This window comes from Electrona antarctica (genome assembly GCF_951216825.1).
Source record: "Electrona antarctica genome assembly, chromosome: 9".
Classification (NCBI taxonomy): domain Eukaryota; kingdom Metazoa; phylum Chordata; class Actinopteri; order Myctophiformes; family Myctophidae; genus Electrona; species Electrona antarctica.
Window position 1 is genome coordinate 48147628 of NC_136790.1, and position 19762 is coordinate 48167389.

The window sequence follows — 19762 nt, forward strand, 5'->3', positions numbered from 1 at the left end:
CCATGAGGCAGCTTTTCACATTTGTTACCTAAAACTGCACCGATCTGCGTGAAACGTTGCATGCACACTCCCTAGAGGCCAAGGACCGTTGACCTGCATTTTCCGCATCTGCCTTTTATAGCGCCACCAGGAGGCCGACTTTTGTAAAACACATTTTTTGATATTACTCCTCCAGATTCTGTCCAAAAATCTCACAAATCGTTACACACTATCTCTATGGTCATGTGCTCAAGTCGGATCTGTCCGATATTTCATATTCCATCCTAATTGGCTATAATTAGCTTTCACAGTTTGCAAGATTGCCCCGTTTTGAACAAAAGCCTCAAATCATGCAAAGCATGCAATTTACGTGAAATCTTTCACACATTTTCTTACTAGGCTGAGGAATATATCCCACCCTTTTCACATTGGCCTGTTATAGCGCCACCAACAGGTTGATTTTTGCAAAACACATTTTTGGAACAAAATGCCTCAAAAACATGTTTATATTATTCCTAAACATTTTGCCAAACATCTCACACAGTCCTATCCTCCTGGTGGAGACCTGTGCCCAGAAGGGCACTTTTTCTAGTCTGTAAATGTATTCCCTAAGAATTGTATATGAATCGTACTATACAATCATTAATGATTAAATATATGTAGGGTAAGTATTTTGTTTACTACAAATTCAATAAACTATTATAGCCTACTCCCTACTTTAATGGATTGTCAACAACTTTCATAATTGCCTCAAATGTCAACATGAATTAAACATTTTTGTTTTGTTTTCTGTAACCCTAACCCGGGCCATTTTTGATGCAATGTCGTTTCCGGTCTGAATCAGCGGTGCATTCAAGGACAAAAGGAATGGACGCTCGATGGATGTAGCTTTAAAGGTCAACTCCGTATTTATTTTCGTCAAGTACAAAGTCGAAACAGCCGTTATAAACTGCATAAGATAAAGTCTTATGCCTGAGTCTGAACATTCAACACACAGCGTTCCGTTTCTCCAATATCGTCGCCGGATCCAGACTACAGTTCTGAAATGCGCTCGGGCTTATGTATCACAGGCCAACGCTTAGTCCCGCCCACTCTCGAAATATACTGCCAGCGGCCTCGTCCAATAGAAAGCCACTTGAACAGGACATCCGGTTCTCGCGAGGGCGGGACCTATTCTAAACTGCGTCTTTTTATAACAAAAGCTATTTTTACAACTGAGATCTTACAACTCCATAGTAATGATTTTAAGGATACAAATGAAAATATAAACATGACAGAACTATATGAAACTAAACAGAATTATATGAAACTGAACTGAAACATGACAGAACTATATGAAACTAAACAGAATTATATGAAACTGAACTGACTATATTTAAGAAATGAATGAGCTGTTTTAACTCGGTACATACAATTATATTCCTAAAATACCATGTGTTTAAAAGTACACTTTAGATTATTATTAATTCCCTAGTGTTTTATCTGTAATCTATAATGACAAATAGATATTAGGACCTATTTTATTTAAGAACAGTTCAACATTATGATATTTAAGTTAACCAGAGTATAAACTAAGCCATACTTCAAACAAATGCCTTTAAGTCTTACTTTGCCATTGGTCACAGCTGTAAAAACAGGATCTAAGCTATTGATAACCCTTTTTACTATCCCAGCAGGTCCCTGCCTTGAGATAGTAAAATCCCTCCCCACGGCTTCAAAGACAAAATAACTTTGTCTGTGAGGTGCCGGTCAGAACGGAATGTCTATTACCCTTCTAAAAACAACCTCCCTTTTGGTGAGAACATCTCAGACTGATTCAGACCAGCTGTTAACTCCGTACTGACCCAGTTGAAAATAGATTTATTTTGGTTCATTTATAGAAATTACACGACATATCCTCCCTTTTATGGGGCCATATGCTCCATAAACATCAAGATAAATGAACCAAAAATAAATCCTCCCTTTGACATATTAAAAAAAAAAAAAGTTATCAGAAAAAAACAATTAGCTAAGCAGAAAAAAACAATTAGCTAAGAAAAGTCCGAAATAGCGAGGACACCCAAATTACATAACCCCCCCCCCCCCTTTTGACAGACCAAACAGTCTGTCAAAAAAATAAAAGAACAAAACCAAAAACACCAAATCAAACAACCACCCCTAAACTCACCCACATCATAATCCCAACCTCATTACCTTTAGCTTTCGTCCCACACATATACACAAAACACCCTTAACCCATACACACACAAAAAAAACAGGTACATAAGTCCAAACCTCCTCCCTGGACACCCGTAATCACCCTAAAAATCATCAAATCAAACAAATAAAAACACAAAACAGCCGAACCATCATCGTACCACCCTACCACGCCTGATGAATATCCAAGCATGGGAGGCTGAAAATACAACCAAGGTTAAACTCAGACACAGGATATCAAACCACATTTTTTTTTTTTTTTTTTTTCATCAAAATCCAAAAACCGAAAAAAACGAATGTCTGTTCTTTTGCCAAAGAAATGCACAAAAGTTCGAGGTAAGCGTCACCGCCAGACCTCAGAGCATAGATAGAGAGACAGATATTTAGAAAAGAGTTGAGCGATACAAGATAGGGCATGCCATAGTGACACAGACGGGGAATGGGCATTTGGGCAAATCCTTCCAGGCACGAGAAAGTGTGCGAGTGAAAAAGGGCATGTGACAGGGCAAAATCCTTCTCAAACCTCCTCAGCATAGGTACACAGTTCCAGATCTGTGTACAGCGATACATCCGTTCCATCGTTCATTCCAGCCTCAATATCCCTTGTATCCATGTGAGTGAGGACGGGCGACTGAATGGCCTGCAGTGCCATCGTCCCGCCCGCACCCCCTGTGAGCCCTCTGATTACCAAGGCACGGATGAGCGGAAGACAGCAGCAAAAGATAAAAGCTACAATGAGAATTATTCCTAGGATCCCCATCCCTGCGGTCGCCAGGTATGCACCCCAGGAACCCAAATGGCTTTCCAGCCATGCAGCCAGTCCAAAGGTGACTCCGGCGTGCGCATGGAGTTCAGCCCTCAGGCTGTGTAGATGTCCCATGGCCTGAGTGAAAGTACCATTCACCGCCGTAGAATTTCGGGATGTATGTGCAACAGAAATCGCCAAACATTGCACAAACCCCGCCTTGAGATGCGAGGACCACATTCAACACCTGACGATTCTGCCAAGTCATCTGACTAGTGGCTGCCAACTGCCTTCCAATTGCTCCCAGGGCAGCGATAGTGAAATTCAAAAACCTCTGCTGATTATAATACATATAATTAATCCATTCCGCGTCTACCACGATTCCAATTAGCGGAGAAAACATACTACCGAAGGCAATGGATGCTTCATCAATGGCTTTAAATTCCGTCGGCACCCCATGCGGTGTACCAAAGGCATCGAAATATACCTGAGGAGTAGGTCTAGGCCCGTCCTCCCGTTTGACCCTCCGAGAGCCAGATCCAGTTCTGGCCTGTACATCTTTAGTCGGGATGATAACTACAGATTGTACCACCTGCACTCTAGCACACCTACCTATCCAGCTCAGAGGCAATGCGCTATATAAATGATTTTCTCCACACAGCCAAAATTGATCTGCAACTGCCTGAGTGGCATAGTATAGTGGACATGCCTGGGGGGCCGGCTGCGTTGGCTTCCCTTTTAGCATTGCCCCTAATTCCAATCTGGGCAGTTTCCCAGGCTGTGGCCGACAAAGATATTCATAAACCTGTGTGTCCTGTGGAGCGTATGATAAATCCCATATTGTGTCGCAACGTTCTGCAGTAAAGTTACCCATATCCACACGTCTCGTAGTCTGTGCTCCCAATCTACCCCTCTCAAAACATTCAAAAGTACCCACTAATTTTAGAACTCCACTAGGGATTGTAGACGGATCCGTTTTTACTCGTATGTCCAGTTTATTACACATCTCTCCGAGTGTGGGCCCTACAGTCTCGTCCTGATATACAGAATCCTGACTTGCTTCGTGTTCTGGTAGAGATTCGTTATAATATTCAGCAGATCCTAGGTACTGTAAACATTCTGCCTGGCAGAAGGGGACTAAATTTGGGTCTGAATCATTATTTAACACTCCATTGGAACTGAGTATAGCCTGTTTCTTTTCTTTTTCACAATTCTTCCAACTAAAATGTGTATTCAATACAGTTAGATGTGTCTGGTGTGCTTGTGCACATAAATAACAGTCAGACTTGCCTATTGTCGTAGCGGAAAAGACACTCCATTGATAATAATCTTGCCCCTAACAAGGGTCCTCTCGAAGCCTGGACGGCTGGCATCGTTCCCGGTCACATCCATCCACGTCTGGTGCACACTGGCTACATATGAGCGTGGATTCTCGTTGTCAGCCAAAGAGTCAATTAAAATCCTGTCGGGATTGAGGTCCGTGGGGTAAACCTCCCTTAGTGCTCGGTCCAGAAACGCCTTGTGAGCTGCGTATAAGTCAGCGTCTCCCACAGAGGTGTTGACATAAGCCACCATCCCCGCACGCGTCAGGATTCCATTCAGCATCTGCATTCCGACGAGGTGTGCCAACAGTTTCTTCATGTCTCCCACGGCCAGCTGAGAACCCACCGTGAGCACGTCAAGTTTGGCCAACCATGGGTACGCCCCCTCCTGTAGCGGCGGCAACTTAGCCACTACATCTGTCATGTCGACAGCAGACCACGGCCTGTAGTCAAGATTTTGTCCCCGGACAACCACAGGTAGGATCTTAACTGGCGTCATCACCTTCAACACTTCTTCCTCCTCCTCCTCTTCTTCTTCAGGCAGGGATATCCGTGACGTGGTGCTGACATGGCTGCCAGAGCGCACCCTGAGTAGAGGCGAAGCCGCTTGCTGGGCTGCCTTGGATCTCGTCACAGCCCCAGGCAGGTCGACGCGCTCCAACCGTCTCTCTTCGGGCCTGTCCAATCGACGACGATGGTCCTCCTTCCGCAACCTCTCCTCCTCTTGGATCACCTGCCAGCGCTCAGCGACACTCCGCACGTCCTCCGTGTCCTGCCTTGAAGCCGACTCGGTCACCTTAGCCTCATAGACTCGTGTCCTTTCTCGTGCACGCTCCCCATCCATTTCCTCCTGGCTGCTCTCGCACTCGTAAATGCGCTTACACAGTTTCTCCTCTTCACGTGACATCTCATCCAGACTGGTCATCATACTCCGAGACACGCCCTCATTATCTCTGTACATCTTCAAGTCACTGCTCAGACGCGCCTTGCGTGCCCTGAGTTCGTTCAAAGTCTTACGAGCATCCCCCAAAGTCAGGGCAAGTTCATGTTCGTCAGTGTCTGGTGCGCCAAAATCCGTGCTGCCAGAGACCGATGCGCTTGAGTCACCTGAATCAGAGGTCTGCCGTGCCTGCCGTGGCGGAAGAGACAGCCGATCGTGGTCCTTCTTCTCCCGACCTGCATCTCTCCCCTCCTGCTCCGCCCTTGCAAAAATGGCTCTGATGCGAGGATCATATCCTCCCCCCACGTGGGGCACAGAGTCAGACTTAGCCTTCTGGGCCGACCGACTGGAAGCAGAGCGTCCCGTGACAGACATCGTCCTATTCCTGTCACCGCGCACATCAATGTCTTTCTCCCTCATGCGATCATCCGGAGATAGATGTATCCGTGTGTTAGCAGTCCCACTTTCCGTAATGACGCCATAGTCTGTCAGAACTTGATATGTGCCATCAGACAGCAATACAGGCATGTGAGGATAAATTCGTGATGACGTGAGATTGGGAGCGGGAGCCATCTGTGCGGACTGAACAGAATCGGATTCAATGGGGGGTGACGCGAGGATTGGTGACATAATTCTAGACAAGTGTGAAAAAGGGGCCTCACAGATTTCCTTAAATTTGTCATAAGTCAGGGAAGGGGCCACAGAAGTCTGTTTCACTTTAAGAGCCGTCGTCAGTGTCTGTCCTTCAGTCAGAAATAAACCCAACACCTCCCCCTCCCGCACGCGCCTTGCTGACCTATTCTCACCCTGCTTGCCCTTATGCTGATCTGTCCTGTAATGTTGCACCAGACCCTGTAGAACCTTAATTATCGCTACATCAAAAGTACCCTGCACCGGCCAAAGTTCACCCGGCCACCTAATATTCCACTTTTTAGAAAGCTTTGCAATATTTTGACAAGACGGATTTTTCTGTTGTACAATTTCCACAGGCGTTTTAACAGCATTTACCCCAGCCATAACTACGTATTCAGTGGTACCAGCAAAATGACAAGTGAAAGACTTGATGTGTGACTTAAAATTAATCAATTGTACTCTTTGTCCAATTTACCTAACAGTGATGCGTGCAATCAATAAATTTGCGACTCCCTATGGAGCTTGTATGACTATACACTAGCAGGATTCATGTACAGATCCAGTCAATTGTCAGCCCTTCAAAGGACACTTATCAGTAACCCAAAGCCAATATGCAGTGTATACCCACCAGTATAGGTAGGGGAAAAATGTGTTTGGTTTGCAAATACAAATGTGTGACTGTAAGTAGCACTAAATGTATGTTTTACATGAACCCTCTAAGCGTGCACGTTAGAAAAATATACTATTCCAACACTATAGGGTATTGCAGATACAAACACGAACTTAAGTGGAGTCTAATAAAAATAATAATAATATGCAAGGAAAATCAAACTTATTCAATACACGTAGATCCCAAAGAATCCACGACTTTACCAAGGTATCTTTACAAAATCACAATATTTCTACTTGAACCATACAACTATACTAAAGCATGAACCAAAAGTCCCTATTTAACTCATTATTAAAGTATGGGGAAGAAAATGGTTAAACAAGACTTCAAGGGGAAAGAAAACTGGGATGAAAGTTAAACAGGGCAAAAGAAACGATTACTTGGGAAGGAAACAGGCAAAAAGGGTTATACAACCTAACAGGGAAAATCCAATCAAACAATACACATTCAAAGGAAGGAAAAAATTCATACAATTCAACAATCAGTCAATGACAAAACACAAGTGAAAAGGGGAAAAGCATCCAAACTGTAAAGCAATGCCATAGGAGAGAGAGGAAAAGAGAGAGAGAGAGAGAGAGAGAGAGAGAGAAAGAGAGAGAGAGAGAGAGAGAGAGTGAGAGAGAGAGAGAGAGAGAGAGAGAAAAGAGAGAGAGAGAGAGAAAGCACGTGGCCCACCAGAGAATCCCAGAAAATAAGAAATTCAGAATAGAAGCATTCTGTTCAGTGGCCAGCAGAGGGAGACAAACATCAGACTGAGAAACCTAACAACCACACCCACGTGCACGGCTATCTTTTTTATTTATTTACTTATTTCTTTCTTACAAATTTAACTGGGCCTTCAATATAAGTCACATATACAGTAAGCAAGTCCTCAGTTCGAATCCCATAAGAGACCCAAAACACAAGAGACTAAAAAAATAGTGACGGCTATCAAGCGATGGGACCAGGATCTCCTGACACACCACTCCACCTTTTGAAAGAAACAAAACACAAAACCAGCCTTGAAACATTGCAAAACCAGCAGTGTTTCCCACGCACCCAAGTATAATTATATGAAAACTGCCAACGTGGAAATCACACAACTGAACGACATATAGCATACACCCAAATGTAATGTCACAAACAGTAGCAATTTTCAACCAAGGACCTTAAGAGCCCCAGCTGCGAAATTAAAATAGTGACAGAAAGACTCGATTATATCTATACGTCGCTCACTTAAGAAAAATCCACGTCAACACATGACCACCCAAAAAAACTACAGTACTAAGTACAAAACATCGCAACAACAAAACATACATACCTGATACCTACCATACATCATGATAAAAAAATTAAAATAAAACAGCCACCGTGTCAACAGCTGATGTCTGCGTTGTGAATATGCAATGCAACCAAACTGAACCAAAAGTCCCTACCCCCATAGAAAACAAAACACGCAGCCCCCCCCCGGAACCAGCCGGAAGCAGCCACACGAACCACAGGTGTACATCCTGAGGCGTCATGTTTACATAGAAATAAGAACCCCCATTCACTCAATCCCCCCACAAACGCACACGCACACACCAACCACTGCTCACCAACCTACCAAAAATACCACACACACACACTTGCATACTAGCCCCAAAGAATGAGCAGACAGACAACAAACTCACCAAATGGAGAACTATTCGGCATTCAATCACAGCTCAATGATGACCTACCAGCATTAACACATACTTGAACTAAGCAACAGTTGCTGTGGCTTTAACTTACTTTTGCAGACTATATCTTTTTTGACTAAAATGAAAACCTGTAGGCTTAACAATCCAAATCAACCTATCTAATTTTACAAAGGATATATGAAATACCCTAAACATGAACATTTACAATGAGAACTGTATTCTCATACAAAACTCTAAATTTAGCTATACCCCAAATTAAAGCCAATTTAATTTTAAGCCCCAATTAAACCCCAAATTTAATATCTATATTACTTTAAGACTAATTCAAAATAGGATACACAGTTACAAAGAAAATGAAAGTAACTATGCAATGTCTGTCTTCAACTATCATTATGATTTAAACCTTAATACAAACTAAATATGGAACTAAGTGACAGGAACCAAATGACTAGTTGATGTCTTCATAATTAAACTGAAACTTACTGAATGGTTTGTTAATGATTAAAATACTACAGGGCCTATTTAGAGAAACATATGTTCACATGGGAGTCATAAAGCGCCTAAATAGAGCTATCTAAAGTTATATGACTCGAGAACAGGACTTCTAAAGAGGAACTAACTATCTTTTAGTTTACAATCGGTTGGAATTTCACAAGCCTTAAAACTGCCTCTTAGTTACTATCCTTTACTGTAAACCAAGAGAGCAACAGTGAATCAATGAATAAATGCCAAATCACTCCCAAAAAACTTGTAAGTCAAACACAGCACATACACGCACAATCACACCGTAACATGTACACACTATCGCTCAACTCAAACCACGCACACACAACATACCAATCCTTTTGAAAATGTAAAGTTTTAAAGAATATAAACCCTTGTATTTAAAAATAAAATACAATATAAACTACCAACAATTTGCCTAACCCCCACTCCACCCCTTCACCATTAACAACCACCCATTCAACTTTCCCGCCCAAAATTCCCGAACAAAGAGACAGCCAAAGAAAAACATGGCCGCACACAAAGGAGAAAAAGAAAATGGCGCCTTACAAACAAACAAAGGAATTCCTTCAAGCACACACATACCCATCCCCAACAAACACCCCAGATCCAACAAAACATACTTATTTTCTACCAATTACAAACTTATCCAACAAACCAAATATCAACGTGAAAACATACCTCTAAGAATGCACATAATGCACGAAAAACCCTCCCTTACAAAGGAAAAATATTAACACAGTAACCATCTCACACCCTTATCTCCACCTCTCTGTAAAATCAGAGAAATAGTCGCTCCCAAACAAACCATAACATTTCTCAGCTACAGAAATGCCATGACATTAGTCATTTTTTTAGCAGACGCTTTTATCCAAAGCGACTTACAATAAGTGTATTCAACATAGGTAGGGAACAAAAACTACTAATCACCAGAAGTCTTTAGTGCATTTTCTGCAAAAACAAGCAACCAAGAGTATACCTAGCGCTAAGGTAAAAGTGCAATATATCAGCTACCTATTTCCTTAAACAGATGAGACAAAATAGCTAAATCAAATGAGCATGAGCTAAAACAATTAAGTGTATCGACTAAACAAGATCCAATAAACAATACAACAATAGAAAACAAGCGTTCGTACAACTAGTTAACAACAAGTAGGTCAGGCAGAGAGGAAGGGTAGTGTTTCCTGAAGAGGTGGGTTTTCAACCTGCGGCGAAATATGGGCAGTGACTCTGCTGTCCTAACATCAGTGGGAAGTTCATTCCACCACTGTGGGGCCAGAACAGAAAAGAGTCGTGACCGTGTGGATCGGCCAGAAGGACCCTTGAGTGACGAGGCAATCAGTCGCCCCGAGGTGGCAGACCGAAGTGGTCGGGCAGGGGTGTAGGCATCGACCATAGCCCGGAGGTAGGAAGGAGCTGTTCCTTTCACTGCCCTATAGGCTAACACCAGGGTTTTGAACTGGATGCGAGCCGCTACGGGGAGCCAGTGTAGAGAACGGAGAAGGATGGTTGTGTGGGAGAACTTGGGGCGGTTGAACACCAGACGAGCCGCAGCTTTCTGAACAAGCTCCAGAGGTCTGATGGCAGATGCCGGAGCACCAGCAAGGAGGGAGTTGCAGTAGTCCAGGCGGGAGATGACGAGAGCCTGGATGAGCACCTGGGCTGCCTTCTCCGTGAGGAAGGGGCGAATCCTCCTGATGTTGTAGAGGAGGAATCTGCAGGACCTTGTCACTGATGCGATGTTTGCCGAGAACGTCAGTTGATCGTCCAGGGTCACACCCAGATTCTTCGCAGTCCGAGTTGAGGTCACCACAGCATTATCAATGGTGATGGCCATGTCTCGGTGCGGACAGCCCTTCCCCGGGAGGAACATCAGCTCGGTCTTGTCCAGGTTGAGCTTCAGGTGGTTTGTCAACATCCACTCCGAGATGTCAGCCAGACAAGCAGCAATGCGTGCCTCCACTTGGGTATCGGAGGGAGGGAATGAGAGGATCAGCTGGGTGTCATCGGCATAGCAGTGGTAGGAAAAGCCATGGGAGTGGATGACAGCACCCAGAGATGTAGTGTAGAGAGAGAAAAGAAGAGGACCCAGAACCGAGCCTTGGGGAACCCCAGTTGTGAGCCTGTGTGGTTCTGACACAGACCCTCTCAGCATCACCTGGTAGGAGCGACCCGTCAGGTAGGATGCAAACAGGGAGAGTGCAGAGCCTGAGACACCTATCCCCTCGAGGGTGGAGAGGAGGATCTGATGGTTCACCGTGTCGAACGCTGCAGACAGGTCCAGGAGTATCAGGACGGAGGAGAGAGAGTTCGCTCTAGCGGCATGGAGCGACTCCGTCACTGCCAGCAGGGCAGTCTCTGTCGAGTGACCCACTTTGAACCCAGACTGGTTGGAGTCCAGGAGGTTGTTCTGGTGGAGATAGGAGGACAGTTGTTTAAAGACAGCACGTTCGAGAGTTTTAGATAGGAAGGATAGAAGGGAAACCGGTCTGTAGTTCTTGATCTCAGAGGGGTCAAGTGTCGGTTTCTTCAGGAGGGGGGTGACTCTGGCAGTCTTGAACGTAGAGGGAAAGTAGCCAGATGTCAGAGAGGTGTTAATAAGGTTGGTTAAGAAGGGAAGAAGTTCAGGTGCAGTAGACTGCAACAGAGTGGATGGGACCGGGTCCAGAGAGCATGAGGTGGGGCGACTAGAGGTAACAAGGAGAAGGACCTCGTTAGGGGAGAGGGGAGAGAAGTGGGATAGAGAGGGGATGGGGGGGGGAATAGGAGTAGATGAAGGTAGAGAGGGGGGGTGGCAGGCAGACAGGTGTGGGTAGTGCGCAGGGCACCAGCCGGGGGAGGAGGGAAGGAGGATCGGATATCGTTCACCTTCTTGTCAAAGAAGTTGGCGAAATCGTCAGGGAGGAGGGACGAGGAGGGAGGAGGGGGTGGTGGTTGTAGGAGAGAGGAGAAAGTTTCAAAGAGTTTTTTAGGGTTGGAAGCAGAAGCCTGAATTTTAGTGCAGAAAAAAGCAGCTTTAGCAGCTGATAGAGAGGAGGAAAAAGTAGAAATGAGAGATTGGAAGGTGAGAAGGTCCTCCAGGAGGTTGCCATTTCTCCATTTGCGCTCAGCCGCTCTCAGGCTCCGTCTCTCAGTCCGCACTGAGTCCGACAACCAGGGGGCAGGTGGAGTTTGGCGTGCAGGCCTGGTGGTGAGGGGACAGAGATGGTCGAGAGAAGAGGATAGAGTAGAGAAAAGAAGATCTGTGGCGGTATCAGGGGATAGAAGAGCAAAGGATTCAGGGGCAGGGAGAGCAGAGAGAACAGAAGAGGAAAGATCAGTGGAGGAAAGTGAGCGAAGATTGTGACGTGAGGAAATCATGTGGGTAGGGAGGGGCTGTGAGGGGGGAGAGGAGAGAGAGAGAGAGAGTAGGACATGAAGTAGTGATCAGAGAGTTTCTTACCCTTTTCACTGGAAAGAGGAGTGACAGACAGGTTAGCAATAGAGCAGCCTCTGGTGAAGATCAGGTCCAGTTGGTTGCCCGCCTCATGGGTAGGAGGAGATGGGGAAATAACTAGGTCAAAGGCGGCGAGAAACGAAAGTAGTGGGTCTAGCTGCTTCTCAGTCGGGAGGTTGAAGTCACCCAGAAGGATGAATCCAGAGCCATCGACAGGGAAGTGGGAGACTAGATGGTCCAGCTCCTCCAGGAAGCCACCAGCAGGGCCCGGTGGGCGATAAACAACTGCAATGGATAGCTTGACTGGATGAGAAACAGTGACCACATGAAATTCAAATGAGGTAGGAGAGAATTGTGACAGTGAAACAGGAGAGTATTTCCATTTTCTGGAAATTAGCAGACCAGCCCCACCACCTGTCCGCACGGCTCTGGGAGTGTGAGAGAAAGAGTACACATCTGACAGAGCCGCGGGCGTAGCAGTGTTTTCTGGTCTGATCCAGGTCTCAGTCAGAGCAAGGAAGTTAAGGGAGAGCAAGGATGCGTAGGCTGAGATGAAAGCAGATTTGCCTTCCACCACAGCCGAGTGGCAATTCCAAAGCCCTCCCGTTACCACTTGCTCGACGTGAGTTGAAAGAGTAGGATAGATGAGATTAGTTGTGTCGCGACATCTGGGTGTAACCCAGTGTTTGTGCGACCACCAGGAAGAAGAGAGGACAGGAATAGGAAGAAAACACATTGTAGATCACTAAACATATACTACTATACACTACTATATCTATCACACTACTATATCTATCACACTACTATATATGTCACTAATCAATGATACAGCTTACCGTTCAGTGACGAAGTCGGACTTTGACAAAGTCGCCTGTCGCCTTTGTTCGCCTGGACGCCGCTTAAAAGCTGACGCTTTCAGCTGGTGGTATAAGGCCACTTCAACTGATTGCTAATCGTCTGCCAGGAGTGCTGGCTAAACCACACACTTCACAAGGCAATCAAGTGGCCTATACAGGGTGAAACTACTTATACTACTACAAAGGGCCAATAGCCTACTGCTTGAAGCACACAAACAATACAACTATAAACTACAGACTACCACACAAGCTAATAATACAATACTAATAGAAAAGCACTTAGGGTACCACTTACTAGCAGCTTGCTAAATAACAAAATAATGCTACTATACTCAACTAGCCAGAGGTCAGGAGCTCAGTTCACTTCAGATGTTGGTTACACACTGAATAGAATACTCTCAACCTGCCTACTTATCCCTTGAGCTGTGCTGGCTAAACCACACACTTCACAAGGCAATCAAGTGGCCTATACAGGGTGAAACTACTTATATTACTACAAAGGGCCAATAGCCTACTGCTTGAAGCACACAAACAATACAACTATAAACTACAGACTACCACACAAGCTAATAATACAATACTAATAGACAGACTTCTGCACCAGGACGTATCCAAACACAACTTTAAAAAATTAAAATGCAGATAAACAACGTCCCTTCAGCGCGCCGTCGACGGGTGGGACTACGATAAAAGTTGATAAGCCTATCAACCTGATCTACATCAAAACCCCATCGCTCACAGACGCATCTGCCCTAACCAACCGACCATTCGTGAACCAGATTCCCACCCTATAAGCCCCTTTTTCAGACGGAAAAAAAGAACCCCAGTAAAAATGTTTACCCAGTACCACGCGCAAATACCCCTAAAAATAGCCACGACCCCCACCGTTTAATAGCGCGCCTCCGGCCGCAGCCACCAGGATATTCACAAACAAATTCACGGCTTTAAAACAAAGTATAGACACTACTCACCATATTAGACCGTGCCTAAGAATAGCAAAAATAATAAAAACACACAGTTGTTCCGATCAGTTAAAAACGACCCCTTCTTGTGTCAAATAAAGCATCGAGTCTATGAAAGTGAACAATAAATGATTAATTAACCCTACCATTAAATTCCCCGCCGCAGAAAACAAAAAATAAAAATGAAACGTCCCATCCCATATTATTCTAGTCCAATTTACGACGCTTTACGGCAGCCGGCACACGCGCTTACGGCAAGCAAGCCACCGTAAAGAGAAAACACGCACACACAAATGAAAGCAAATGTGCGAGCAAAAACGTAACCGAAATGTGAACAAAGAAAACTACCAAATACCGGACTTCCTGAACAGTCCCACGGAAAATAACCAATACTACTGCACGAGCAGGGATAAAAGACACCCCACTCGGTTCGTTTATAACGGCCTGAAGCGAAAAACCCCGCAAACGCCAGCCCTTTGTTCCCAGAATGCACGCACAGTACGGAAACAGATCCCAAGCTCTTGTCGATAAAAAAGCACATCGCCATGGTAACAGTTAAATAAAACTCACCACTGCGCGACGGCCCCTTCACGCGGATTTCGTGCACCAAATGTCGTTTCCGGTCTGAATCAGCGGTGCATTCAAGGACAAAAGGAATGGACGCTCGAAGGATGTAGCTTCAAAGGTCAACTCCGTATTTATTTTCGTGAAGTACAAAGTCGAAACAGCCGTTAAAACTGCATAAGATAAAGTCTTATGCCTGAGTCTGAACATTCAACACACAGCGTTCCGTTTCTCCAATATCGTCGCCGGATCCAGACTACAGTTCTGAAATGCGCTCAGGCTTATGTATCACAGGCCAACGCTTAGTCCCGCCCACTCTCGAAATATACTGCCAGCGGCCTCGTCCAATAGAAAGCCACTTGAACAGGACATCCGGTTCTCGCGAGGGCGGGACCTATTCTAAACTGCGTCTTTTTATAACAAAAGCTATTTTTACAACTGAGATCTTACAACTCCATAGTAATGATTTTAAGGATACAAATGAAAATATAAACATGACAGAACTATATGAAACTAAACAGAATTATATGAAACTGAACTGAAACATGACAGAACTATATGAAACTAAACAGAATTATATGAAACTGAACTGACTATATTTAAGAAATGAATGAGCTGTTTTAACTCGGTACATCAAATTATATTCCTAAAATACCATGTGTTTAAAAGTACACTTTAGATTAGTACTGAGTGCTCTAATAGTTTAGTAACCAGTCTATATATATTAATTCCCTAGCGTTTTATCTGTAATCTATAATGACAAATAGATATTAGGACCTATTTTATTTAAGAACAGTTCAACATTATGATATTTAAGTTAACCAGAGTATAAACTAAGCCATACTTCAAACAAATGCCTTTAAGTCTTACTTTGCCATTGGTCACAGCTGTAAAAACAGGATCTAAGCTATTGATAACCCTTTTTACTATCCCAGCAGGTCCCTGCCTTGAGATAGTAAAATCCCTCCCCACGGCTTCAAAGACAAAATAACGTTGTCTGTGAGGTGCCGGTCAGAACGGAATGTCTATTACCCTTCTAAAAACAACCTCCCTTTTGGTGAGAACATCTCAGACTGATTCAGACCAGCTGTTAACTCCGTACTGACCCAGTTGAAAATAGATTTGTTTTGGTTCATTTATAGAAATTACACGACAGCAACTGCATAATGTAAGGCTACAAAAGATCCCTCATACTGCTGCCACTTTATTTGGACATAAACTTTTTCCCGCCTGGCCGCCTCTGTGTACTGTTATTAAAAAACATTGTGCCTTTAGAGCCAAGTTGGATTCGATGTTTGCGGATGCCTGCTTGGAGATGTGTACCTAAGTGAATGTGACGCGCGGCTAAATCAAGATTGATGTGACACCGGGAAAATGTCAGGGGAGTGGACCTGCATGGCGAAGGAAATGTCACCATGCGGAGGCTGCTTTGGCTCCTCGCTTTCATGCATGCACGTGTATCTGCACAATGGTGCTGAAAGCCCAAGAGTGCATAGACAAAATGCTCACTTGCAAAGCAAACACACACACACACACACACACACACACACACACACACACACACACACACACACACAATGCAACTCATTGAGTTGCAATGAGTTGCATTGCTGTGGTTGACCTTTAAAACGGTTTAGTCCCAAGCAGTCTCTATACTGGTGTGGTTTGGGCTTTTTAAGACCCAGCGTGCACGGTCTCTCTCTCTCTCTCTCTCTCTGTCTGTCTGTCTCTCTCTCTCTCTCTCTCTCTCTCTGTCTCTCCCTACAACATACGGTATAGGTATATCTTCACAAAGACAGGCAGAGCGCAGCACAGACCTTTATCCTCCCACCTCCCTATTTTCCACTCCAGTGTCTTCTCTACATTTGTCAGCCTGTCACACTCAATCTGTCACTGTCGTGTTCTCCCTATCACGGCCTCACATCACATTCATGTCTCCGTGCCTTGACATACGAGGACAACAAAGTTAAAGACTCCCCATGTTGGCAATTGTTTGCTGTTGCCGGGAGACACAACAAACACAATCCAATGTTTCTCACCTTTTACAGAGAAACCTGTGACAAACATGTTATCTTGACAATGTGACATTTCACCCTTAACACTAGCCCGGATACGTTCCCTCAGTCCCTACGCTCATTCTGTAGCTCTGAGATGAGGTCACGAATCCAAGACCTCCCATTGTGTTTCAGAAACGGTGCATCGTTTCCACAACTTACGCTGCTTACCCATTTCTGCAGATTGTATCCAAAAAGTGCAGGTCCTAAATTGAATTTAGGAGAAGTCTTGGAAGTCTTGGAATGAAACAAGCGTTTAAATCGGTTGTTTAGTCAGCCGCTTCCATGTTTTTCAAGGAAGTTGAAAAGCTTTAGCGCCTCCCCGGCGCCTCCCCTGGGCGAATGTGGAATTAGATTTTCCAACTGACTTCAGTTCAGTCGACATGCACGCGCATGAGCACAACTTCCTTGATTTAAACGCTTGTTTCATGCTGCAACTTGTTTAACCTGTTTAAATCAAACTTTTGTTTGTGTTGATTGATAAGTTTAGTGGAGTCGCTGGAAATAGTCAAACCGAAATGCCTGAATCTGCCCTATAGTCTGTCTAAAGGGAGTCTCCTCTGAGGCAAATAGAGAGACTGATGGACGAGACCACTGTGTAAAAGTCAAAAGGACAATGTCATGGGAGTTGCACTCAGCACAAGTTCCGCTGCATAAACAGTAACATGAAGATTGTACACCACCCGTGCCAGAGAAGTGCTTGTGGATGGCGAGAATGACAGTGATATTATGTTCCCGGGAGATGGATTGCTTTGTATCCCTTATCCGAGTCTATCCACAGAAGCTGCTCTGACTATTATTTGTCAAATCCTCCTCCCGTATATGCTGAATTACATTTGTCTGTCTCCTGGGGAGACAGACAAATGCTGAAGTTTAATTTCAAACAGTCCCCATTTTCTCTCGTCTTTTTTATTTGACTGAAAAAGATTACCCGGTGAATGTTAACACCACGCAGCCAATTCACTTTGCTGTTGGAATGATTCAACCCTGAGTGTGACAATGCCTAGGCTGTGCCAGCTCCCCCAGATGGAGTGGTCCTTGAACTGCTTATATTGTTGGATTATCTCTGGGGTTTGTCATGCCACGCTTTTGTCCCGTTCCTGTTTGTTTATTCGAGTCGCCATGCAGTGAACAGAACGAAAACTCTTCCTCACCACTCCAGCGATGACTACAAAAGGACTATAGAAATATATCTATTTATTATCACACAGCAAACACAACATCCTCTCATCCAATCAGGGACCCAATTATACAATATGAACTGATTTAGTGTTAGCATTGATTCAGTCTGTAGTCCCTTCCCTGCCGCAGGCATGCAGCCAGATGTTTTACTCCGAAGACCCCAAAATTCACCCCAAAATTGAAACACAAGCTAAATCGGCTAAAGCTAATTTGGCTGCCGTCTTTTTATAAAAGCGTTAACACTTTGACTCATGAACACGACTTACACGAGTTAATTGACTGTTAATTGACCTGCATTAAAACTGTTAATATTGTAATGGTGAGGTAGCGACGACTTAGTAATCAGCTGCTAACATCGACGTTCTGGATGTCTGGGTGCTGAAAGTGGACTGAGTGAGGATGTGAGCCGAGGCTAGAAGCGCTCAGTAACACACTGTCTTGCTTGCAGTAATAATAGGACTTCATTTGGGAAATGAAGTAACGACGGTTGTTCTTGAAAACCTCCATCTTGCAGTGTCTGTCTTGTGTTTTATTTATACATTCAGAATCTAAATCAAACGTTATTGTCACATTACATTACAAGTAACGTGGGTGAAATTGTTGGTTGTGCAGCTCATCATTGCAGTTAAAATATATATAGAGAGAAGAGCGTAAACGTGCAGTACATATGACTAATCTACATCATACATGGGAATGCATAAAAATGAATAAAAGGTCATGAATGTGATGTACAAGTGTTGCCAAAGTACAATCACAGATATGACAAACGACAGCATAATATCAATGACATGAAAAATAAATAAATACAAATAAAATAAAATAAAGCAGGTGGTGCAGAAAATAAAACATGGCATACTGTATGTGTGTCCTACTGGTTGTCCCTTTTCTTGTGACAGGAATTGACCTCTCACACTCTCTCTCTCTCTCTCTCTCTCTCTCTCTCTCTTCCCATCTATTTGTCACCTTTCCTCCGCCCCCACCTTGCCAGACAACACGGCTGGTATCCGCACCCAGCGTTCAGGTTTCAACCGCCATGAGCAGAACGTCTACTTCCTGCCCATACTGGTGGTGGACAGTGGGCCTCCCTCCCTCAGCTCCACAGGCACGCTGACCATTCGCATATGTGGCTGCGACCGCGGTGAGTTAACCGCCATTAATTTATACTAAGTTACGTTCTTCTTCTGGGTGTCATGCACCAGAAATAGCTTATCTAAAAGTTCACAACACGTCGCGACGCATTATGCATTGTGAGTTTATGGGTCGGCTATTTTTTGGGCAATCCTTACGGCATCGAGTTTGCTCTCGAGTGATGTGGAGATCCATGGTGGATGCCCTATGCTCCAGAGGGGGCAAAGAGGACTAAGTCAAGTCAGTTAAGTCTTAACTGCATCTCTTACATGTGAACACTCAAATGACAGTAAATCATTGGGTTACACTATAGCAATAAGTAGATATGTCCCGATACTGTATCGGTATCGGAAAAGTATCGGATCGGCCCTTATTTGTCATATCGGGTCATATCGGTATCGGTGAATATGCCAGTCTAACCACCGATCCGACACAGGGGTAAGGGAACTATGGCAGGTAAATAAAATGTTTGGACATGTGGAGTTTACTTTGGAGTTGCCCAAACTGCAAGTGCACATTTTAGTGAGGAGTCTGGTATAAACACAACACGAGATATATAGCTAGATATCACAACACTGGTATCGGGATTCGGTATCGGTTAACACAGAAATTGAGGTATCGGGATCGGATCGGAAGCGAAGAAAGTGTATCGGGACATCCCTAGCAATAAGTAATTTAAAGTGCTTACCTGTGGTGTGTAATTGCAACTATTCTAATATTATATTCCTGAATGCTTTACAGCATAATCCATTGGTGATCGAGATTCTACTATACCTGTACAGTGGCTTTTTATGTATATTCTTTCCTGAATATGATGCTGTTCTCGTTCTGTGTCCAGTGATGTTTTACACATACAACAAACAAACACAAACAAACGAAAAATCAGACAAAATCTGATTATGGAGTTTACATGCTGAAACTGAAAACAT

At 44.2% G+C, this 19762-nt stretch overlaps 1 protein-coding gene across 1 annotated transcript in view; it reads left to right on the plus strand.

The window, feature by feature from the left end:
* LOC306930023 (cadherin-22-like) overlaps positions 1 to 19762 on the plus strand; it is a 109133-nt gene that overhangs the window by 78257 nt on the left and 11114 nt on the right. The window contains exon 9 of the mRNA XM_079510762.1: positions 18694 to 18843. Within this exon, the coding sequence (XP_079366888.1) occupies positions 18694 to 18843 (150 nt within the window). The remainder of the gene's footprint in view (positions 1 to 18693; positions 18844 to 19762) is intronic.